At 38.9% G+C, this 21,578-nt stretch overlaps 1 protein-coding gene across 4 annotated transcripts in view; it reads right to left on the bottom strand.

The window, feature by feature from the left end:
• Positions 1-21,578, bottom strand: part of FIGN (fidgetin, microtubule severing factor) — a 105,183-nt gene that overhangs the window by 4,227 nt on the left and 79,378 nt on the right. For all 4 annotated transcript variants that reach the window (XM_064718086.1, XM_064718085.1, XM_064718084.1 and 1 more), the window contains one exon: positions 1-5,395. This exon is cut by the window's left edge and continues 4,227 nt beyond it. In XM_064718086.1, coding sequence (XP_064574156.1) covers positions 3,147-5,387 — 2,241 coding nt within the window. In that variant the 5' untranslated portion in view covers positions 5,388-5,395 and the 3' untranslated portion in view covers positions 1-3,146. The remainder of the gene's footprint in view (positions 5,396-21,578) is intronic.

Raw genomic sequence — 21,578 nt, 5'->3', positions numbered from 1 at the left:
CAATAAGAAGGACAGGACACAGCAGGGAATTTAGCCAGCTCAGGCCTGAATTCCATCAAAGGACTGGCCAGAAACCAAGCCTGAAGAAGGGTTGAGGTACCTCCTGTTAGCAGTTCCTGGCCAAGCTCTCACCAAATTCAATAGGCACCCTCCCAAAACTATACCAGGACAGCTGCTGATAAGGAAAGATTTGGGTAACAATCTGGCTCTGTTTTCCTTCCTCCACAGCAGCTGTGATAGAGTGAAGTTTTGCACTTCTGCTGCCCCAAAGCTGAATTGAGACCTGGACAACGTGAGCATGTGTGTGTGGAACCTGCATCTTTCACACCATTTCAGCTTCTGCCTGCTTCTCACTTTGGTTAACATTTGAAAAATCCGTTTCCCAGAGTGACTTTTCAAAGAGAATGACTTAAAGCTGGAAGCCAAAGGGACTGTCTATAATTTTGTTTGCTTTTGGTTTTGCTACAGGATAAAAAGAGCAGGAAAAAACCACTGTGCGTAGTTTTCATTTTACAAGCTGCAAAAAAATCCGTTAGGAGTATGGTCGGGAGAAAGAGTTTATCAAAACTTATCTGAGCCTTTTAAATGAGCACAGCTCAATAGCAGATATGAAAGGCAATGTCTAGGACAGAAATTGGGTCAGCAATCTGCAACAGTGTACTCGCCAGTGTGATCAGTGTGAACCTACAGCTAATGGGGACATCAGCATCTCCCAAATATGAGGACGGTGGAATGACCAGGGTGAAGAAGCAGTCTGTGGAGGTTTGGGGAAGCAGAAAGACTGGGTCATAACAAGGATCATAGACTGTAATTGCTGTTGAAAAGAAAAACAAAAAAGAAGAAAAGCAGGTGATGTACTTAAGTCTTACTTTCTATATCCTTAATGAAAGGCACTGTTTTTAAAACGGTACTTTTATGCTTAAAACATAACGTTTTAGATAGACAAAATGTTTGCCAGGAATCCATCTTAAATTAGATTTTGGTTTATTTGCTCTGTTTTTAGCATGTTCTATCTAAATATATATATATATATCTTAAAAGAAAAATAAAGAAAGTAATAATCAAGAGTCATAAATTTCCAGCAATATCACAAAATCCCTCGTTAGCTTTCTGAACGCTAAACGTCTCCATTGATTTAACAGAATGGACAAGGTCTGTACAATTTTTGAGAAGACAAACATGACCTAGTAACAGATTGGTATCTCTCTTCTTGGGGCTTTTCAGTGCATTTATTTAATGGTCTTGACGTACATTACTTAAGAGAAACATTAAATGCCAGTGCTTTGCAACAGTTTTGTTACTGTTTTCTAAAAGTAAACAAACAAAAAATACATTCAAAAAAGCAAGGCTGTTTTGTTCATGTGATGGCAGAGGCTTTGGGCAGCTGCAACACGCACTGCTCTTGCTCAGAGATATTACCCAACATCAGTCAGCTGTCACCAAAAGAGTTGCACGGAAAGCATTAAAGGATAAAAAGAAAGGGGGGCTGGGTGGGGGAGAACTGAGCAAAATGCCACACATGCCAGCTAGTCTTTCCAGAAGGAAGACACCAGAATATGTATATTTGGGGGAGGAAAAAGGAAGGGGGGAAAGAGCACTAACACAGAGAAAAACTTGACTTCAGGGGAAAAAACAGCAGCTCTCTGAAACTTGTTTAGCAGGTTTGCATTCCTAATGTAATCTGACTTGCGTTGATGGTGGTTTTTGCCCTATTCCTTACTTTGCTTTCCAAGAGAAACGTAACAAAACTGAGGTAGAAATAATGGTGGGCACACTCCAGCCTGAAAGATTTCTAATGGATGCTAAATGAAGATTGCATTAAGGACAATGAAGCCATACGTACACAACAAAAACTCAACTTTACAGTTGGGAAGGGAAGTAAATGTACTTTGAGGGTTCAGTTTTGCTTTGTTATTTGTACTGTTTGTTTGGTCACAGTCCACTGCACTGCTATAAACAGCTCTGCAACCCATAGCTCTGCCAGCAACCTACACTGATTCCACTCCCTACAGCTTCACCAAAATAGCCTCAAAACTATGACTGGAGCCAGGCAACAAAGGCCAGCCGTCACAGCTTAAGGTAATTTGCCTCTCGGAATCCTACCAAATCTTACGTTTGACTGTTTCAGATGCTAACATAAACCAATTAAGTGGCTCTTTCATTCATCTATGCACCTTCTAAAGACTGTATCACCTTATTATCAAGGAGCAATATGCTGAAAACTCTTACAGTTTACCAACAAGAAAAATTCTGCTCTGGTTTGATGTAAGAAATTGGCAAAAGAACCATTCCTGAACACTGGGAAACGCTTCTGTTTCTATTTTTAAAAACTGTAAAGCTTCAGTCATATCACGCTTTAGTTTTTTCCTGGATACATTCAAAGTAATTTTCCTTGCCATATTCCAATTGTTGAGGTAAACATACATATTTAATATAAAGTAACATTGAAGCCTAGCCTATAACTCTCAGCAGTACATAGTGCTTTCAACACATTCCTTTGAGGTACTGTACAAATCACAATCACTTTCCTGAGTTTTTGCAGACAGAACATTAAAAGAAATGAACTGCAGAAATTAAGGTCCAGATTATCATTACCCTGTTTTACCTGTTCTTAGTTTAACACCACAGAACAGACAGGATTGAGGAATACTGTTGCTCTTAGAATAGCAAAAATCTGGCTCTCTGTCGCAACACAACCGTTCATCTCTTTAGTCCAATAATGTTTGAAGTTAAAGCTCTTTATATTAGCACATGCCACCAATGTAATTGTGAGGCAAACAAAAAATAAAGCACCACTTCAGGCACTTGACAGCAACTAAATCTCAAGAACAGCAGAATGGAATCAACACACAGGGTTCATGTCCTTCTGAAATCAACCCACTTGCACCTTGCTCCTTGGTGAGTATTGTCTAGCTTGAACAGAACTGAGCATCAACATGCGCTTTCTGTCATGTGTGGCTTTTTCAGATCAGCAGCTCTTGTTTGATGCACTTTTCCTTCAAGTATACCCTGGCTCTTTAGAGGCAAGGTAAATCGTAGTCTTCCCAGTACCCTTTGCAATTTTAACACTACTGAAAAGGGTTCTCTACCCCTATGTAGCAGATTCTGTGTGTGCCAACATTCATTACTTTTTTTTTAAAGTAGCATCACTGACTGCAACCAAACATTTTGTTCCATTCAACGTATGTATCAAGCTCTTTTTGAGATATGCTAGGCTGTATCTTGCAGAAAGCATTTTCAAAGTCTTGATATGTAACTGGCCTCAACTGGCTGGGCATAATGGCTGAAAGGTCTGTGGCTGGCATGGCATGGAGTGGGCCCACCACGGCTTCCTGACACAAGTGAGCCACATCTAGTCCAGAAAAGCCTTCTGTGCGCTGGACAAGCAGTGCAACCTCCTTGTCATTGAGACAGTAATTGTGCTGTGAGAGCAGTTGTACTATTATCTGGTGTCTCGCTGTGCTGTCAGGAAGTGGGATTAAAAGTCGTTTCATGAAGTACCTTCGAAGAGATTCATCAATTTCTTCTGGTTTACTCGTGGCGCAAATTACTACTATTTGGTCCTCAGCAGAAGTCAGTACAGTGTCCAGCTGCATAAGGAACTCGGTTCTCATCCGACTTACTGGACTATGTTCTTCACTCACTTGAGAGGAAAGGAGCATGTCAATGTCACTAACAAAAATCACCGAGGGTTGGCGACACCTTGCCACGAGGAAGGAGGCATGGACAATTTTTTCTCCTTCCCCTAACCACTTTGTGACAAGGCCAGAGCCAGTGATTTTGAAAAACGTGGCCCCCAGCTGACTAGCTATACATCTGCCCATTAATGTTTTGCCTGTTCCCCGAGGTCCAAATAAAAGGATGCTCCGAGGTAGAGCAGTCAGTCCATTGAATGCATCTGACCTCAATACTGGCCATAAAACCTCCTCCTTAATGACGGCCTTTACTAGATCTAGGCCAGCAATGTCGCTCCAGTCCACGGGAGGTCCTTGGTTGATAATCTCATTGGTAACAAGGTCAATGAGGTGTGTGTCAGTATTCTTCAGTTGCTCGTCCACAGAGTGGTTGGATGAGGTAGCTGCACGAAGTCCCGGGCCTTGCATTGGGTGAGGGAGGAGCTGCCTGTGCTCGTCACCGTGCTCATTCATTACTGGGGAGCTATACTTCCCAAACGAGTCACTTGATCTCGAACCCAGTGAGTTTTTAGCAGTACTATAGGATGGGGGTGTTAGAGCCCTACTGGACTGGCTACTGAATTTCCTTTGCTGTTCAGAGGACATTAGCTGCTTCGTTGGCTTAAATGCTAAGGATGATGTTTCAGCACTTCTGTCAAAACCATTCCCTCTGTTTGCATTTGAAATGCTGTTGTCTGGCATTCGATACATTGGACTCTGTGTAGATCTCTGTTGGCCATAGCTGTAATTTCCATAACTGGAGTCCATTTCTCCTTGCCCTGCCATGTAGAAAGCTTTCCTTTTGAGAGAGCTGGCTGAACTGTTTGTCAGGGCAGACGGCGCGATTGGCGTCAGACCGTGGCCCTGGTAGGAGTAGCTGGGGACAGTGGTTGGGGGCAGAGGGGTTGGAGCAGGGATTCCTGAAGGCAGGTAAGCCGAGGGTGGCGGGGCACCCCCAGGGCTGTACCCAGGGCCAACAGCAGTTTGAGGAGGATAACTGGCGGAAGGGTAGCTGTAACTGGAGAGATTGGAGGTCCCGTTGTAGCCAGGGACGAGGGCTGGTGGTGGTGGCGGTGGTGGGGGTTGTAAAAGTCCCGAGCTGTGCAAGGGGGATGGATGAGGGGATGGAAGTGCAGGTGCTGGCTGGCCGCTGTAACTGGTATGCAAATATGAGCCATTGTATCCTGTGGCATATTCCTGAGATGGGAGCCCTGAATGAAGACTGGGAACTGTGTGACTTCCACAGGTGCTGCTGGAGTAACTGGGTTCAGCCAGGTTACTGGCCACCCCAGGAGAGCTCCCGATGCTGGCTGAGACATCTGCGGGAGGGAGGGCTGCACTTACCCCAGCTTTGCTGGCGGTGATGACATCTGGGACACAGTTCATGGGATACACGCTCTCCGAGTTCAAGGATGGCTGCCAAGGCTCACTCTCATTCTTCCGACCATTCACCAGCCCTGAGGGAGCTTCAGAGTAATTGCTGAGAATGGGTCGCTCGGCCGGGCCTTCCAAAATCCCGGAATACTTTTCTGCATACTTTTTCAGAAGGTTGGAGGCGGTCAGAGCCGAGATGTCGTCGTTGGCCCAGGCGTACTGGTACGTGCGCTGCAGGTGCCCCCGGTAGGCTTCCACCTTGTGGGCTGGGGACCGGGTGGTTGAAGTGATATCGAAGTGCTGTTCTGGCCACTGGGCATGCTCCGGCGTCCACTGCATCTTCAAGCCTAGGGCAGTACAAAACAACAGTTAACACTGACCTCAGCTTTTTCCTTATGTTTTTAAATGAGTTCGCAAACATACAGTCTGTGAACTTCTTCAGCGCTCTGAAACACTGTACCTAACAGCACAAGTCCGTAAGGAAAGAAAAGGTAATGCCCTTAAGAAGTGGTATGGTTGGTTTGTTACAGGCACATCCACACATACACAAATTTTTTGCCAATTCAGTAGGGGGGCAACTTTTTGTTTAAAAAATATAGGTAATGCTGTTGCTCTCAAAGTAATTAAACAAAACTAAGTATATTTTAAACACTCAGAGTGGAGATTTACTGTAAATATACAAGGCATCCAACTGCTCTGTCCTCTTTCATCCCCATTTCAGTTTTATATTTTAACCAATATAAAAATATGAGACACAGCTGACAGATCACATCTAGGATACCTCTCTTATTTGGTACTGAACACCTAGTTAGCAGAGTATAATGCACCCTGCGCAGAACAATATGACACAGACATAGCAGGTCATTCCATAATCCAACTCTCATCTAAAGTGGTCCACGACAGTTTCAAATCTGCTTCGTGGAGTGCAGCAAAGCAATCTCCCAGGCAGCGCTCTGTCGCTTTCATCACACAAAGCCTACAACTCGGTATGAATTACAACTGGCTCCTTTCTGCCTCTCAGTTCTGTTGTTGAGGGTCTGGAAAAAAAAAAACAAGCATGACTTGTCTGTCGGTTTCCTTGCTTGCTTTCTCTTCCCCCCCTCTGCTTCACAGCCTCCAGGGTACAAAGAAAGAGGGTTAAAGAAAAAAAATTGGGGGGAAAAAAAAAGGATGAAGAAAAAGAAAAAGAAATGAAGCTAAGTCCCTAAAAGTTCTGTAGCTTCCACAGCTAGCTATAAAAAAACCCTGAAACAAACAATACAAAGCCAAAATCAAACGTATAATTACAAAAAAAAAAGAGAAAATGTAATTTTGAAGCAATTAATCTTTTAATAACGTGATGTGAATTATCCCTCCTCTTTGTAACCCACTGCAATAGAGCAGTGGTAAGAGCAATTTACAAGCATTAAGATAACCCCCTCCAACTTGTACCTATGCATGGTAGACACATTGCTGGGTTTTGTACAGCTGTATCAAATAGACCTCCTTAATCTCTCTCGTATTACCAAAAGTGATTTTTGCAAACAGTCTTGTGCCCTCTGGCACAGATTCCCTGATAAGGAGGAGGCCCAGCCGAAATGAAGCATCTGTGGCACTAGCTCCCCTCTGAATTACTGCAGTCTATTTTGACAGCTTCTACCCCCTCCTGTTTCTCTTCCCAACCCCTTTAGCTCTTCATTGCCTGACTCTGGCATCTGACATGGCCAGCTTAGCCTCGCTGAGCTAAACCTAACACAGCACACAGTTTGGTAACAGAATGGCATGTTTATTCCCTTCTGACTCCCTCTTCCTTGTTTGCAAAACCACTGCACTAGACACTGGAAGTTAATTAGCAGGATGATGCTGTGCTAATTGTGTTAATTTACAAGGTTTTAGTCAAAGAGAATCATGCCAGGGCTGGCACTGCTGTCATGCTTCCGACTTAATGATTAAGAAATACTGAAAACAAGGTGGGAAGGATTGCAGTAATTACACAATAAATGAATAAAGCAACAGATTCATTTGCAATTATATTTTATTGTGGTTGCACTCATTTGCATTTGGATTCTCTTTTTTCTTTTTTGGATTCATGTATTTGCAAATCACCAAATCATTTAAATTTAGGCTGAAAATGGCAAAGTACCTTTAATTGAGCCTTATATTTTATTAGTACAACTAGTCCAACTAATAAATCTCCCTCCCCCTGAGCATGCCATTGATTACTTGTGGATTTTTTTATTCCTGAGCATTCTCTTTCTCTCTCATTTTTCAAACACTTTGACAACTTGATAAAAATGTCTGTTAACAGTTATACAGTTATCCTAGAAAAGTTAATTCAGAGAAGTGCTTTTGACAAATGCAGCTTTGAAACTGAGGTTTTGTCAGATTTATTTCTATCATTTGGCATTAATATAATATTTTTTGCTAATTGCTTCTGATGTTTCAACTGTTACCTTTGAGAGGGAGTAAGTATATAACGAAATTGGGAGAAATGATAGAAATAATGTATTTAAAGAACTGCACTTAAAAAATGCAATTTTAATGAGAAACTATCAGAAGTTTCCAGAAATCACACTTTGTTAAAATCTGCTGGAAATCTGAAGAATAAATCACCAAGAGCCAATAATTGCCAGTAATCAGTATCTGAAATTATTCTAATGTCATGAGAAATACCACAAGTTATTTTAAAACCCAAAATTATTAATGTTCCTGTAACGTAGAACTGCACGACAGCATGCAAGTTCACTGCCCTATTAAAAAAAAAAAAAAAGTCAAACAAAACCAACAAACAAGCAAAACCTATCTGTGTTCTGCAATGTTTTGCTTATAAGGTTACCAAAACACTGAAAGCTTCTGTTACAGAGATGCAGAAAAACTTAAGTAGGTTGATGTTTCACTAGATACTAATGAACAGATGCCATGGGAAAGACTTTGCAAAGAAAGCACTAAAGCAGCAGTGAAACTTTGGAAAAAGAAGGCAAAATAGACATGGATGGAGCAAAGAACGTGACAGGGCTGTATTTGTACTGTAGTTAATGAATATGCTTTTAGCACATTGTTTTTAACTGCTTCTATAAGAAAGCCTATTCAATATAAAGAGATAAAAGAATGCACTGGGTCAGAGCTCAACAACATCACACACTACCTACTCTGTAAGCTTTTCAAAATACCTTTCACAAACACTTTAAAAATTTCATCAGTTGGTCTTTTTTATTTAGAATGGATCATGCGTTTTTAAAATAAAATAATTAAATTTATAGTCACAGTGGGGATGATGTATTTCGATCATGCAAAAATTCAATTCTTTGAATTTTATTTGTCTAGATTAATTTATTTTCCTTATTATGAAGCTGCAAAAGAATGTCAGAAAATCTAAATTATCTATTATAAGACGAGGGAAAAAAAATCACATCATTGGCATTCTTTATTTAGAATAATTGCTAGATAGACCAGTAGTTTCACACTGTCATGCTATCTTTGGATATGCTCACTGAACAATAATTGAAAGTTTATTTATTGATGCATATTAAATACCAGTGCATTTAACAAAGGCTGTAAAGGCAGGATTAGGCTTTGATTAGATAAGCTTAAGAGAACAGGACTGTTCTCATCCCATGAAACATGAGCATTTATTCCAGCACATCGCAATCATTAGTGTTATTTGGAAGCATAGGTTAATAGTTAACCATAAGCATATTTTTTGCATTAGTAAGCAGTGAAGAAATCTGAATTTACATGAAGTCTGCTGGAATGGTCTGGACTGGGGGGCACAAAGAGCCATTTCCTCAATTTGATATTAATTGAAAAAGCAGAAAACTTTCGCTAGGTTTGACTCTATTTGATAATAGTTCACAAATTGTTTGACAAAAGTCAAATGTGTGATTTGGGAGAAAAAATGAAGCAGCAGCAGCTGTTGTAATTTTTAATTATGCAAACATTCCCCTTCCCTCTGCCCACCCTCAACCCCAAATTGCTTAATGTTTGTAGCCACCTCGTCTCCATATTTCAAATCGTATTTTATTAACTGCTTTTTGTTTGAGCTGATACATATTTCTGCTTTTTTTTTTTTTGTTAGGAATCCAAATGCTGATATAAACATCTAAAATCAGGTAGATCAGGGCACATTTAGAGGTTGCATTTTTTTTTTATTTAGTGTAATTTAAACTCTGATATAAACCACAGTGCAGATAGTGTATTTGGTTAATAACTTTCTGAAAATCCAGAAGCAACACAAGGCTGAACGCACTAAAAAACCCCACTTTGCTAACTTAGGAATCCTCTGAACTATCGACATTTTTGAACTGTGTAAAGTGTGCTAGTATGGGCTGTAAAAGGCAAAAGGAAAGGGCTCTGTTCTTTAAGTACAGGTATGTATTTACCAGAGAATTGCTTTTAAGATAAATTTAATACTTTATATAGATAGGCAGTGTAGGCTATTTTAGCAGTATCTGTTTTTCCTTGTCCTGGCAGCCTTGCTATACATTCCTGTTCCATAATTCTTACAGTTGGATCTATTCAGATTACATTTAAAGTAATTATAGTCTACAATTTCATTATGGAATTACTTCAAACTAAGTGTTCAACCATATTTCCCCTTCTAATATTGTGCACTTAGCCTGAAAATGGAAAATCTAATACACAACACTTCATCAGTTGCACATATAATAATTCCATATGGCCAAAAGCCACTTAAATATTCAGTTACATTAATTCAAAGTAAAAATAAACAAAGAAAAAAACCAAACAAAAAGGAAAAAAAATTCCAGAGTTATGAAAAACTAACATTGCAATCTAAACATAAAAAGGAACAAGCAACATCCCGTCCAAGAGGGCCTGATCCTGCTGGGAGCTGAGATGACTTTGTGCATACAAAGAACCCCCAGTGCTGGTGCCCTCAGTACCAGGTCAAAACTTCTCATCCCCATACAGGATAATATCTGTCAAAAAAGATAAATAACTAGCCTTTGCTTTCAATTTAAATACAAGGGTTTCTGTTGAAAATAGGCATGGAAACATGGTCCAGAAATAGGACCACACTGGGTAATACCACCACAAAGGACTCACAGTGTCTCAACTCACCAACTTGCCTACCAACAATGTGCTTTAGAGAAAGGATACTGGGACTTTAGTAAACCTCTCATCTATTCACACCTCTAATAAAATAATCAAACTAAAATTAAATCAAATGCAGCTGTGGGTTTCTGAAGATACTGGAAGAGATTGCACTGCACTTCTACAGATGTTGGTGAAAAAAACCTAAATGTCCCAGAGCTGCTGTGCACAAGGCACTAGAAGCAAGGCAGTACACCAACCTTCCCAACCAGCTACCAAAGTTTCAGTTTGGATCCGAGGCCTTCAACTGTTCCTTCAACATACCTGAGGCAAAAGAAAATAATTCTTCTCTTCTTGTGGTCTCTCTTTTCCTGCCCCATTCACCCCTGCAGTGCATAGGTCCTACCTAGCACAAATCTGAAGCTTCCTTTGCAAGCATCAGGAGTCAAGCAGGTTCTTAACTTTAGGCCTGTTGTTAAACATGATCTGAGCAAATGCCTAATGCACTGTTGAAAAGGGCTGCACTGCACCAGGGGTGAAAGCAAATGCATGCTTCTGTCACGTGCCCATGGCAGGCAGCTAGGAGCACACTGCTGCAAGGTAGGAAACAACTCCAGAACCACAGCTCCAAGGACCACCAACCATTTTCCCTCTAGACTTGAAAGTGCATGTGAACTTCATCACTTTGGATTGTTTATACAGTTGGCCTAGGACCCCAAAAATTGTCCCTGCCCACTGAACTACTATCCTCAGCCCTGTTCCCAGTTACTCAAGACACTGAGTATTTCCACAACAGATCATAATGATTTTAGCTAAGGTTTGCTTCTTGTGGACACAAGGAGATTGGCTCTGCCAAAAGACCCACTGACTTGAATATCTGTTTCATTAGGAACGTACCAGTGGGCCTCAGACCCCTTACTCCAGTGTGGACTGAAGGTGTTTGTACCTTGAGGATCAGGCCCTAAAGTCACATTTTAGTCTTTCTCAAGTATGAGGCAGAGCTGAATAAATGAGTCATGCTGTAACCGCTGTTCAAGATGTAGGACACACAGCTCCCTGGATTTATACTAAATCTGATAATATTTTATAAGACTGTATACTGTCATATGTCCCATAATAATAAAAATTAATTCAAGATAAAACAATTCTTTTACACTCAATTTTTTATTAATAAGCGTAATTTCAGCTGTTTGAAGATAGCGCAACTGATCTCTCTTAATTGGAAACAGGAGGGATTTTGAAGAGTGGATTGAGCTAATTATGTTTTGCAGGAAAAAAAAAAAGAAAGAAAATGATTCCCACATTTATTTTCTAATTACTCAGTGAAGACCTCTGCTCTAGTCCATGAGGAACTCCTTTGACGTCAAAGGACTCGCTGGGAGGATGAGCCTCCAACTGAGATGCCCAGCTGTACAGTCCCAACTTTGTAAGCTTTTTTCAGTAAGTGGCAGCCACAAACTCACAAAAACAGGCCTGGAAAATGCTCTCAGCATTTTCTTAGTAGGGGTCTGTTCTTCCTCTTATTACATATGCAAGCCCTACACATCAGTGGGAGCACGCTGTTGGCAGGGTATTTACAACGTGATTTCCATCTAGCAAGGATAGTGAAAGCATTTCAATCTTTAAAACAAAACACTTAAATCACGAGTAATATTGAGGATCACATATATGCCAACAGCACTTAAAGATGAAAGCGGTAAGAAAAATGCAACATATTTCATGTGAAACTGGAATGGTTAAGAAAGAAATTACAAAATTAAAAACCAATTCCAAACTGATACACCCCAATTATCTAACTTTAATACTGTCAAATTATTATTCTTTTAAAACCACACTTTCACACCTTACAACAGCAAATTGCAATACATCTACAGCAAATGAGTTCTCTTCCCACAAGCCCCCTCCCTGCCATTTACATAAAGCAGCCTTTGATAGGCACAAAGACATTTCTGGCTAAACAGCCTTTAGAAGATCCATTAGCTTCAAAGGCCTGAAAAACAGAAATAAGGAGAAGTAATAGTCAAGCAAGCAAAGGGAAACTATGTGCAGAGATGACGCTGGCACATTTTGCCAGCAGAAGCAGGCTGGATCCGGAGGCCAGCCTCGCAGCAGCCGCGGCTGGTGGGGACTGGAGCTATTCCTGGGGCACTCCCGGGACCTCCCTGTCCTCTGCCCACCTCAGAGGGGCTGGTTTCTCTGCAGCAGCAGCCCCTGACACGGAAACATCCTTGCTGGGCAATCACACTGATGCACGATCACCGTGTACCAAACGTAAAACCATTTATGCACGTGCTTTGGAACCCAACTATGTCGAGGATTGGTCATATTTGTGATTAAATGCAGTTTATCTTTGAAATATTTTAGTATGTCAGTTTGCCCTCACCATACTAATTTGCTCATAACACTTTTCTAAACCAACTAGAAAACACACTAACAAAAACATAATTGAATTTCCTTTTAGTTTATTATGATGCTTCCTCTGGCCAGGATTTACATTTTTAAGCTGTTTTTGTCAAGTAGCTCTGAACACTACCATGCCTTTAAAGGACCTAGCATGCTTTGTCAGTGCCAAATGTACAAGACAATAATAATTTCTGAGAGAATACTCAGAAAAACAATAGCTGTAAACAAATGTAAGCATAACTTGCATGAAAAAAATTACTTTTTGCAGTCATCCAAACAGACACTTACAGCCATAATGTATATTTAAAAGATTTAATACACCACATAATCTGCAATTTATGCCCATATAAACATGATAATCAATTTAACTGATGTAGGATAACTAGTATTGTAATTCTGAGAATTAGAATATTCACATGATAAAATATAATAATGAATGAATACAGAGTTTGGTCACTTGACACGAGTATTTATGCATATTTGAAAATGAAAAATATTTTAGACTTGGACTGTGATTGTGCTCCCACTGAAGTGCTTATGTCAAGGCTCAAATAAACCCAGCTGAAGATTTTAGAAATGCAGAAAAATGCATGCTCTCTTTTTAGGCAACAAAATAGCAGAAGTAGCCTTTTATTTGGTTTTTCTTTAAGAAGAGGAGTTTGAGGCACATTTACCTTGAAAGACCATAACACAAATCCTTAAAGCAGAGCAGACAAAATAACTTCATGCTTTATCGTGTTTCTCACGTAATCAGCTGAAGCAGGTGAAACACAAAACCCTGAACTTGTTTTTTAGCAAGTAAGTGAGAGGCAAAAGGAATAAATTTTCAGCACTAGGGAGCCTGTCATGGAACATTCGGATCTTGACCTAAAAGCTTCTAGGAAAAAAAACTCCTCTAATATCTGAAAATTCTGATTTTCAAATATTGGATTCTGTTATTTTTCCATTTCTGCTGCTAATCATGTTTTAGCAAATAATTTCCTTTTGCTCTTTCATTCACCCTTAGAATTATTGCTTTGGTTCCTTGCCACTAATAAAGCTTTTTTAAAACCCTTTTCTCATGTATCGTAAATCCATTAAGACAATTTCCTTCTTAAGCTCACTTCCTTTTGCCAAATGAAGATCATCAGGACATACCACTGTGTCCAAAGGGACAGCAGAGCTAATGAATATGTATGTTTTATGTCACAACAGAGCACTCCCCTTGTTCTGCAGTATCGACCTTCTCTTATGTGAGTAAATAACAGGTGAGCACTTGTGCATGAGGATAAATGGGGTTAAAACTGCTATACAGGGACATACTTTATTTGAAAAAAGTGGGTGTACAATAAATACAGATTTAACTGATGCTGAATTATTTTTATATCATGTTGTTTCAAAATGTTAGCTATCACCTTGCTTTAAAACATAAGACCAATTTAGACAGCAAGAGTAATTTAAAATATATTTCCCTTCAATTAACAGCAGCAGCACTCTGTATAAATTCCATGGTAATATAATTTTAATATATTTTTCACTCATCATATCTAAAAAAAGTAGGTATGTATTTCACAGCTTTATGTATAGCAACAAAAGTTTAATTCCAGAGATTCATCTAGTCAGCTGTATTTGTTTTACAAACATGAAAGTAAAGTTCAATTTCAATAAGTTTCAAATAATTGTAATCAGGCTTGACCAATTACATTCAACTAACATAAGTGAAAAAGCAAATTTATATGGGCCAATAGCACAATGGAATCTTGTAGCTTGGAATTAGGAATACTGCTTTCCTTTTAGAGCACTTATTTCAAAACCTACCCTTGTAGGATAGGTATGAACAGTTGCTTTACTCAGATTAGAGTACCTCTGCTAATTAGCTAAATGAGAACAAATACTGATTAAATGTATATATAGAAGTAATCTGATACTCAAGGAAAAAAAAATCCTTAACATGTGTCCACAGTATACAAAGCTTTCACAAAAATTGTTTATGTTATTTATGCTTTTTGGCAATCTGCACATTAATTTTTAATGAAATAGTAAAGAGATGTTGCGTCTCACACTTCAGTAAAAATATTCTATAACCAGGACTGGTTGACATAGTGCATTAATTCAGTGTCCTTCACTCCTGGGACCTGTGTATAATTTAGTCCAGCCTGAAGAAAATAACTTTGATCTGAAGGCTGTGGAAAAAGCTACATATGAAATGAGTTTTGGTGGGTTTAGTGTTGTTTCTTATATACAAGACGACATATGAAGATAAACTGCTTTAGAATGCTCCTGACATGGCCCAGGATTAAGAGCAGGGAGCTCTTAGCAGAGCTCATCCACTCTCTCCCTTTTTCCTATCGTACCAGACACACATCACACACATTTCTCTCTCTACGCATCAGAGCAGCTACTGCTGGCACACACTGCCTTTCCAAGGAGAAGATCCTGTGCACAAGGATTGTATTATCAACCCGTACACTGATTTGGGGTCTCCATTAAAAACGCAAACAAACAACAACGTCTGTGTTACAGCATGGGAGATCACGTTGTTGTAGGAAGGGATGATGTTACCACATGGAAGATGAGATTTCCTTCCCAGGGTAGGGAACACCTAAGCTAAGTCATCAGAGCTGCACTAATCACGCTCTTAGGGAAAAAAGAGCTCGGGCACAGCTCCTTCCCCGGCTCGGCTGTGCGAGCAGCTGACCCTGCCTTTCCTTCCTGCTCCCCCCAAAGCAGAGAAACAAGATTAAAAGCAGAAGCACAACCAAAGAACTGACATCCTAGAAAAACTGAGATAAATCTTTCCCCCACTTAAACCTTTCAATTACTGTATTTCACAAATTCCAGAGATTCTTTCTTGCTCACTCAATAAAATGTATCCGAATTAGCTACTGAAAAATGGAATATAGCCAATTTTTTGCATGCTCTTGGTTTGGGACTTACTGTATTATTTCCTGAGCATTTGAAAGGAACTATATAGATTGTTCAGTTGGCTTGACAAATTATCTGGGGGACAGGGAAAGGAGGAACAGGGAATTTTCTACAGACAAATATAGAAATCTCTCTCTCTTTCCTTCTCTCTCTCTCTATTTATATATTTTAGACACACAGGCAGCAAAGCACCAGAGAGAGAATGTCTCAACTGAGAAATTGAACTCTGTGTATGCTGATATTTTTTCCATATTCCTGGAGAGAGTGGTAAGGAAAAGAGACTAACTCGTCATACTAGATGTTGGTTCTCCTTTCTCAAAAAAAAAAAAAGTAAAATACATCCTGCAACAGGAAAAGTTAAACCATGTCCAAAGACATACAGGGTGTCACTGGGAGGGTGCACAAGCAGAAAAAGAGGGTAGAAAAAAAAAAGTGCTGGTTTTAAAAACAGAAAGAAATTATAGAGCCCAGCTGATAAAACGTCACACTCCTTTGCAGCTATCACACAAATTTAGCCATTTCTGTAAACAGCTTTCAAGATACACAAAAATCTAAACCATGCAATGATTGTATCAATAACTAGCTGAGTACTATTGATAGCTTAAATAACAATAATCTGTGTTATTTTTCTGTAATTTTGTCCATAGCCTTATTGCATATGTAGTCACCTAATGATGAAATACTTTTAAAATTTGCTTCAGGGTACAGAAGTCAAGCTCCACTGATTAGCATCTCAAAGCGCGCTACAGGCACACATTTGTATAGCAGAATAATAGCACTTGTGTTTGTATGCTGCTAAAAAAAACCAGCTCCCCCCTCCTCCCCACTATTTTACTTGATGTTTGATGATGCACACTGATGAAAGTCTCCTCACAAAATATATACAATACATAACAGCTAACTGTAAGAATGTCAAAAACAAGGGAGAAAGGTAACATCACAAAAAGGAGCCAAAAAGGGGTTTTGGGGACATGCAAGTTATTTAGACCCCAGGTTCATGGGCTTAATTCTTCTGTCACTTCTCTGGTTTGAAGTCAGAAGAACTACTGAAGTTTACAATTTATTGCAAAGGAGATAAATGTGCCACATTAAAATGTGTTAATTACATAAATTATATTTTATTCACCAGTGTTTGGGGTTTGGGGCGTGTGCTTAATAAAAATTCATCACAGAAAATATTTCATTAAGATCTTGATAGAGAGTTCTGATATTCATTGCACAAGCTCGGTTTCTGATTAATTTCCTATGTCCAATTAGGTGGCATTCAAACTTTATTGAATGTGAGCCTTCCTAAAATTTGCTGTAAACTGACAGGACTGTGTCTGATTTCAGTGACATTTTGAGACACCAGTCCAACAAACTGCCTTCAGCAGCCCTGCATCCTTCCCTGTGCATTCCCCTTCTGCCATTTCTCCAGGCAGAATACTTTATTACAAGGTTTAAGTTACAAAAGTCTCCATCTAATTTTGTATTACATAATATTAGAAAAGTGCACTCACATAGATTTAGCATTAAAAATGCTACACACTATCAACAGGAACACTAGAATCTTACCAAGTATTCAGCAATTATAAGCTTAAATTATTTTTTATTAACACTTCTCTTTTTATCCATAATGTGTAAGTAGCATCCAAGAAATACTTAAAGAGTGCTTAGCACTAATATAATTAAACTTAGCATCACTTAGCATCAAGAATTAAGTTTATAAACAAACAGATATTCACTGAAGTATGATATCAGTAGTAAGCATTTATTAAAAGTTGCTTTTACTCCAGAAAAAAAAAAAAAAAAGTTAAAACAAAGACCAGATTGAATTATGAGGTTTTGTGAACACTGTGAGGGTTTTGTGATTGCATGTAAAAGATTTACAGATCGGCAGAAGATGTACAGATAACAACTGAAAGGTGCATTATACTAATCAGAGAAATGTATAGCCTCTGCAAAGCAGGTAGGAGTGAATAATTTTAATTTTCTCTCTTCTTACAGTTTTATATTATTACACAAGGGAAGCAGAGGAAACCTAAATATGACCCTATTTAGATATACTAACTGAAAAGCCTTTGTAGAATTTTTTAAGCAAACAGGATTGTGCTTCCAACGCTGCCCATCTAGTTTTCCAATGTGTTAAATTGGATGGTTACTTGGACAGCTCTCTATTCATTACTGAACTGTGGAAAGGAAACACAGAGGTGGCATTTTCCTTTTAAACCATCTAATGCCTTGTAGCCAGATTCCAAAGCATCAAGGAGAGATTTCTTTTTTTTTCTTTTTTTCCCTTTTTTTCTTTCTTTTTTTTTTTTTTCTAGTAGACAAGCTGTCGTAATTGAAATGAAGTCTAATCAGACTCATTACTGTTTTCAGCAATTTGCACCACCAAAGATGCTTATTAGGTAACAGTGTTTAATAAACCACTCTTTAGAAAACTACCAGTAATGAGCTCTTAACAGCCAATCTTTAGCGTGAATGTAATGTGAAAAGTGTTCCTAGCACTGAATAGATTTTCACATTTAGTAGTGTCATAATTAAGCTCAAGGAATTGGTAGCTGTGATGATAGATATTTACTGCAATATAGACTTTCCGCCCCATGAAAATATATTTGAAAATACTTGGGGTTCAGTATTTCCAGAGGAAATTTCAAAACTGCTTAACAAAAGACTGTGTGAGGCTGGATTAGGTCTATAAATGATACTTAATCATAGAGTATTTAGGGAATGAACAGAGTACTGTGAGTCCAGTATCAACTACAAAGCATGCATAAAGTTAATTCCACCTAGCTTTGTTTGACTGCTCGTCCATCTCTTAAGAATTCCAGTCATTAATATACAAATAATAAATGTTGTCACCAGCTGAATAATAATGAACAAAAATGGCCAATAACAAGACATACTTGAAAAAACAATTGTCAGCTCTCTTTCCGCAGTAAAAGATTAAAATGCCCGAGAAAAACAGCAAATTGCTTGGTTTCAAAATAAAATTGTGGATCTCTAATAAATGTATATATATATCTACACACACACATATATATAGCTAATGCTGTTTTCTCCTACATGTTTCACATACTAGCAAGTCCTAATATCTACTTAGGACCAAAACCCCCCAAATTCCTAATGTAAAGAATACCACAGTTTTGAAAATGTAATATTGTGACATATATTATTCATAAAAGCCCCCCACAAAAGCTAAGTTTTTATCGATAGAAGGTTCAATTTAACTAGATGTACACCTTGCCACACTAGTCCCATCAATACTACTACCTAACAAATGCTGAAAGTGGCAAAAAAGAAAATAAATTGCATGTATAAATTCCAACTAATTAAATATCCAGAGTAAATCTTGAGGAATAGCTCCTGTTCTCTCATACCATTGATTTCAGCTTGACATAATATTTAAAGTTATCAATAAGAAATGACCGAGACAACCTTTTTCTCTCCCACTAGGAGAAATACATAAGGATGCAAATGTTGTTTTGCTTACTAGAGATTCTGCTGGACAAGGTTTGTGTTGGCGGCCAAGACTTTGGAAAGAAGTGCATAAACATGAGTAATCAATAATAAAACCACTAACAAAATGATGAAGATCAGTTCTCTCTGACCAAGATTTTTATATTGGAATTCCATGTTAAGATGTTAAGAAGAGTTCCTTGCTGAATGAGTGCTCTCACTGCATCCTTTGTATATCCTAACCCCAAACTTCAGCAGCCCTAAATGCAGCCTCTAAGCCTCTGTATCTGTTTGCAGCTTTCTGAATCAATAGGACAATGAGAACTGAGACTACCAAATTAATGCCAGTTTCATTTGATTTTGTGGTTTGTGCTTCTTTGCACTACAAAGTGGAAAAAGGAAAAAAATCCCAACACAACCCCACACCCTTAACTCGTTCCCAGATGGGTTTTTGTAGCTTTAAGATCAAAATATCTTCCAGTTTCTTAAGTCTAAACTGAATTTTACTCAGATCCAACATTTTTAGTGTGACTGCTGTTTATCCTATTATGCAATTCCAAACTCCGCACCTTTAAGTCACATACTTAGCTCCTGCTCTTTGCAAAATAACGTAACATAAAATACAATACAATACAATAAAATAAAATAAAATAACGGAGACTCCACAACTGCTTTGGACTGCCTCCTCTTGTACTTGTGAATAATGCATTAAACTTCACATCATTTGTGAGTGACAACCCGATGGTCCAAGATGCATAATATGCATTTTGTACTGTTGATTTTACTAAGCACAGATGCTCTGAAGCATCAATTGTTCATCAGTAAGTCCTTCAATATCATACATTATGGTATTTTTTGTAGTTTAAGACTGGGGTTGACATAAATGTAGCATCCATAGGAGGTATTTCAGGCATTATTATAAAGCTATTGTTACCATCCTTTCTTACTCCACAATTAAAGCAGGGGGGAACCTTCAGCGTATTCCCTGTGCCTAACACTACCACAAAAACAACAATAAGTTACAGAATCACTTTTCTGCCTCAGATCCTCTGTATTTTATCAAGTCTACAAAATACCACCTAAGATGCTGACCCTAAACAATGCCTGACTTTCAACAGAAATTGAGATTTTTCCTTCTGGTATCTCTAAGCCTTCTTAACCCAATCACAAAAGTCTGATCTGACTTTTAGAGGAGTTTCCACTGAAGAACTAGGACCTACCAAATTTTACAGTACTCCAGGCTGCTACCCTGAGATAGTGTGTCATATATACATGAGTATGGACTAGCACAAGAAACTGCAAAAGCGTAGGAAGTCAGAGAAGGAGGTGAAGCTACAGGGGCAGGTTGAAATCCAGGCAGAATTTGCCTCAAAACATTGAACTGGTCAGAAAGAGCAGCAGCATCCTATAAAAAGGACAGTGAGAAAAACCTTTATGCCCATATTTAAGGTGCTGCCATCAACCAGAGCCTCCACGGTGTAGATGCTGAGGACTCTCCACAGGGCCAAGCAGATGATAACAGCTTAAGTGGGAATGTCTGCTGTCATCAAAACCAGTGTGGAGCCCTGGAGTGGCTTGTCTCAGGACAACTCCACCACAGGACAGCATAAATAGCAGAAAGAGGATTCCATGCAAAATTTATGGCTCTTTCTACAATAGCATAGACACTTTCTTCTCCATCAATTAAATTACAGTACTATAGCTCACCTTCTCCAACTAGGACCCAGCATCAACAACATTTGCCCTTCAGCAAAAGGTCCCATAAACAATTGCAGGGTACCTTTGAGTACAGAACACCTCAGATTTCTGTTCTGTCTTCTCTCTCTTTATGGTGACTTTTCAGTATATAAAGGGGGCCTACAAGAGACCTGGAGAGACACTTTTTGGAAGGGCATGTAGTGACAGGACAAGAGGGAATGGCTTCAAACTGAAAGAGGGCAGGTTTAGATTAGGTATTAGGAAGATGATCTTTACTGTGATGGTGATGATTCTCTCTTATTCAGAGAATCTGTAGATGCTCCAACCCTGGAAGTTTCCAAGGCCAGGTTGGATGCACTTTGAGCAATGTGGTCCAGTGGAAGGGCACAGCATGTCCATGACAGAGAAGTTGGAACTAGGTGACTTTTAAGGCCCTTCCAATCCAAACCATTCTATAAATCTATGACTTTTCTTTTTCTTCTTTTTTTCTTTGTGTGTGTGTGAAGTAGAAAACAGCTTAGATGAAATATCATATGAAATTGTTTCACTTGATGTCCAGCATGGGCTTTTTTTGCTGGCTTTTTCAAAGGAACAAATCCTACCCCTCAGCCCCCAACCCAAAAATAAACTCAATTGTTCCAATATGAGCAATCACTTGTCCAAACAACTGCACACAAGCCAAGTTTACAGACTGCCAAGGCTACTATTCTATTGTAACACATTTACAAAAGCTACATAATAGATGAGTTGCAGCAGATGAGAACATTTGTCCAACAGAACTGCAATCCTTTATCTCAAGGGAGACAATATTCCCTGCATTTCAGACTGGTTTAAACACACAGACTTGCCTAGCAGTGCTTTCTTTAAAGGTAGTCTAGTATACACTTTCCTAACTGAAATTGCTCATGGAAATATCTCCTTATGAAATGAAGGAAGCAAAAGGAACATCACCAGGTCCTATACAATACAGCTGTAGGTTTTTCTGGGGGATGGAGGTTAATAAAGCAAATGCATGTGCAAGTGAGGAACACATTTGCAGGCTTTGGAGGGATT

This window comes from Zonotrichia leucophrys, chromosome 7 (assembly GCF_028769735.1).
Source record: "Zonotrichia leucophrys gambelii isolate GWCS_2022_RI chromosome 7, RI_Zleu_2.0, whole genome shotgun sequence".
Lineage (NCBI taxonomy): Eukaryota > Metazoa > Chordata > Aves > Passeriformes > Passerellidae > Zonotrichia > Zonotrichia leucophrys.
This window is presented reverse-complemented; position numbering and strand designations above follow the sequence as displayed.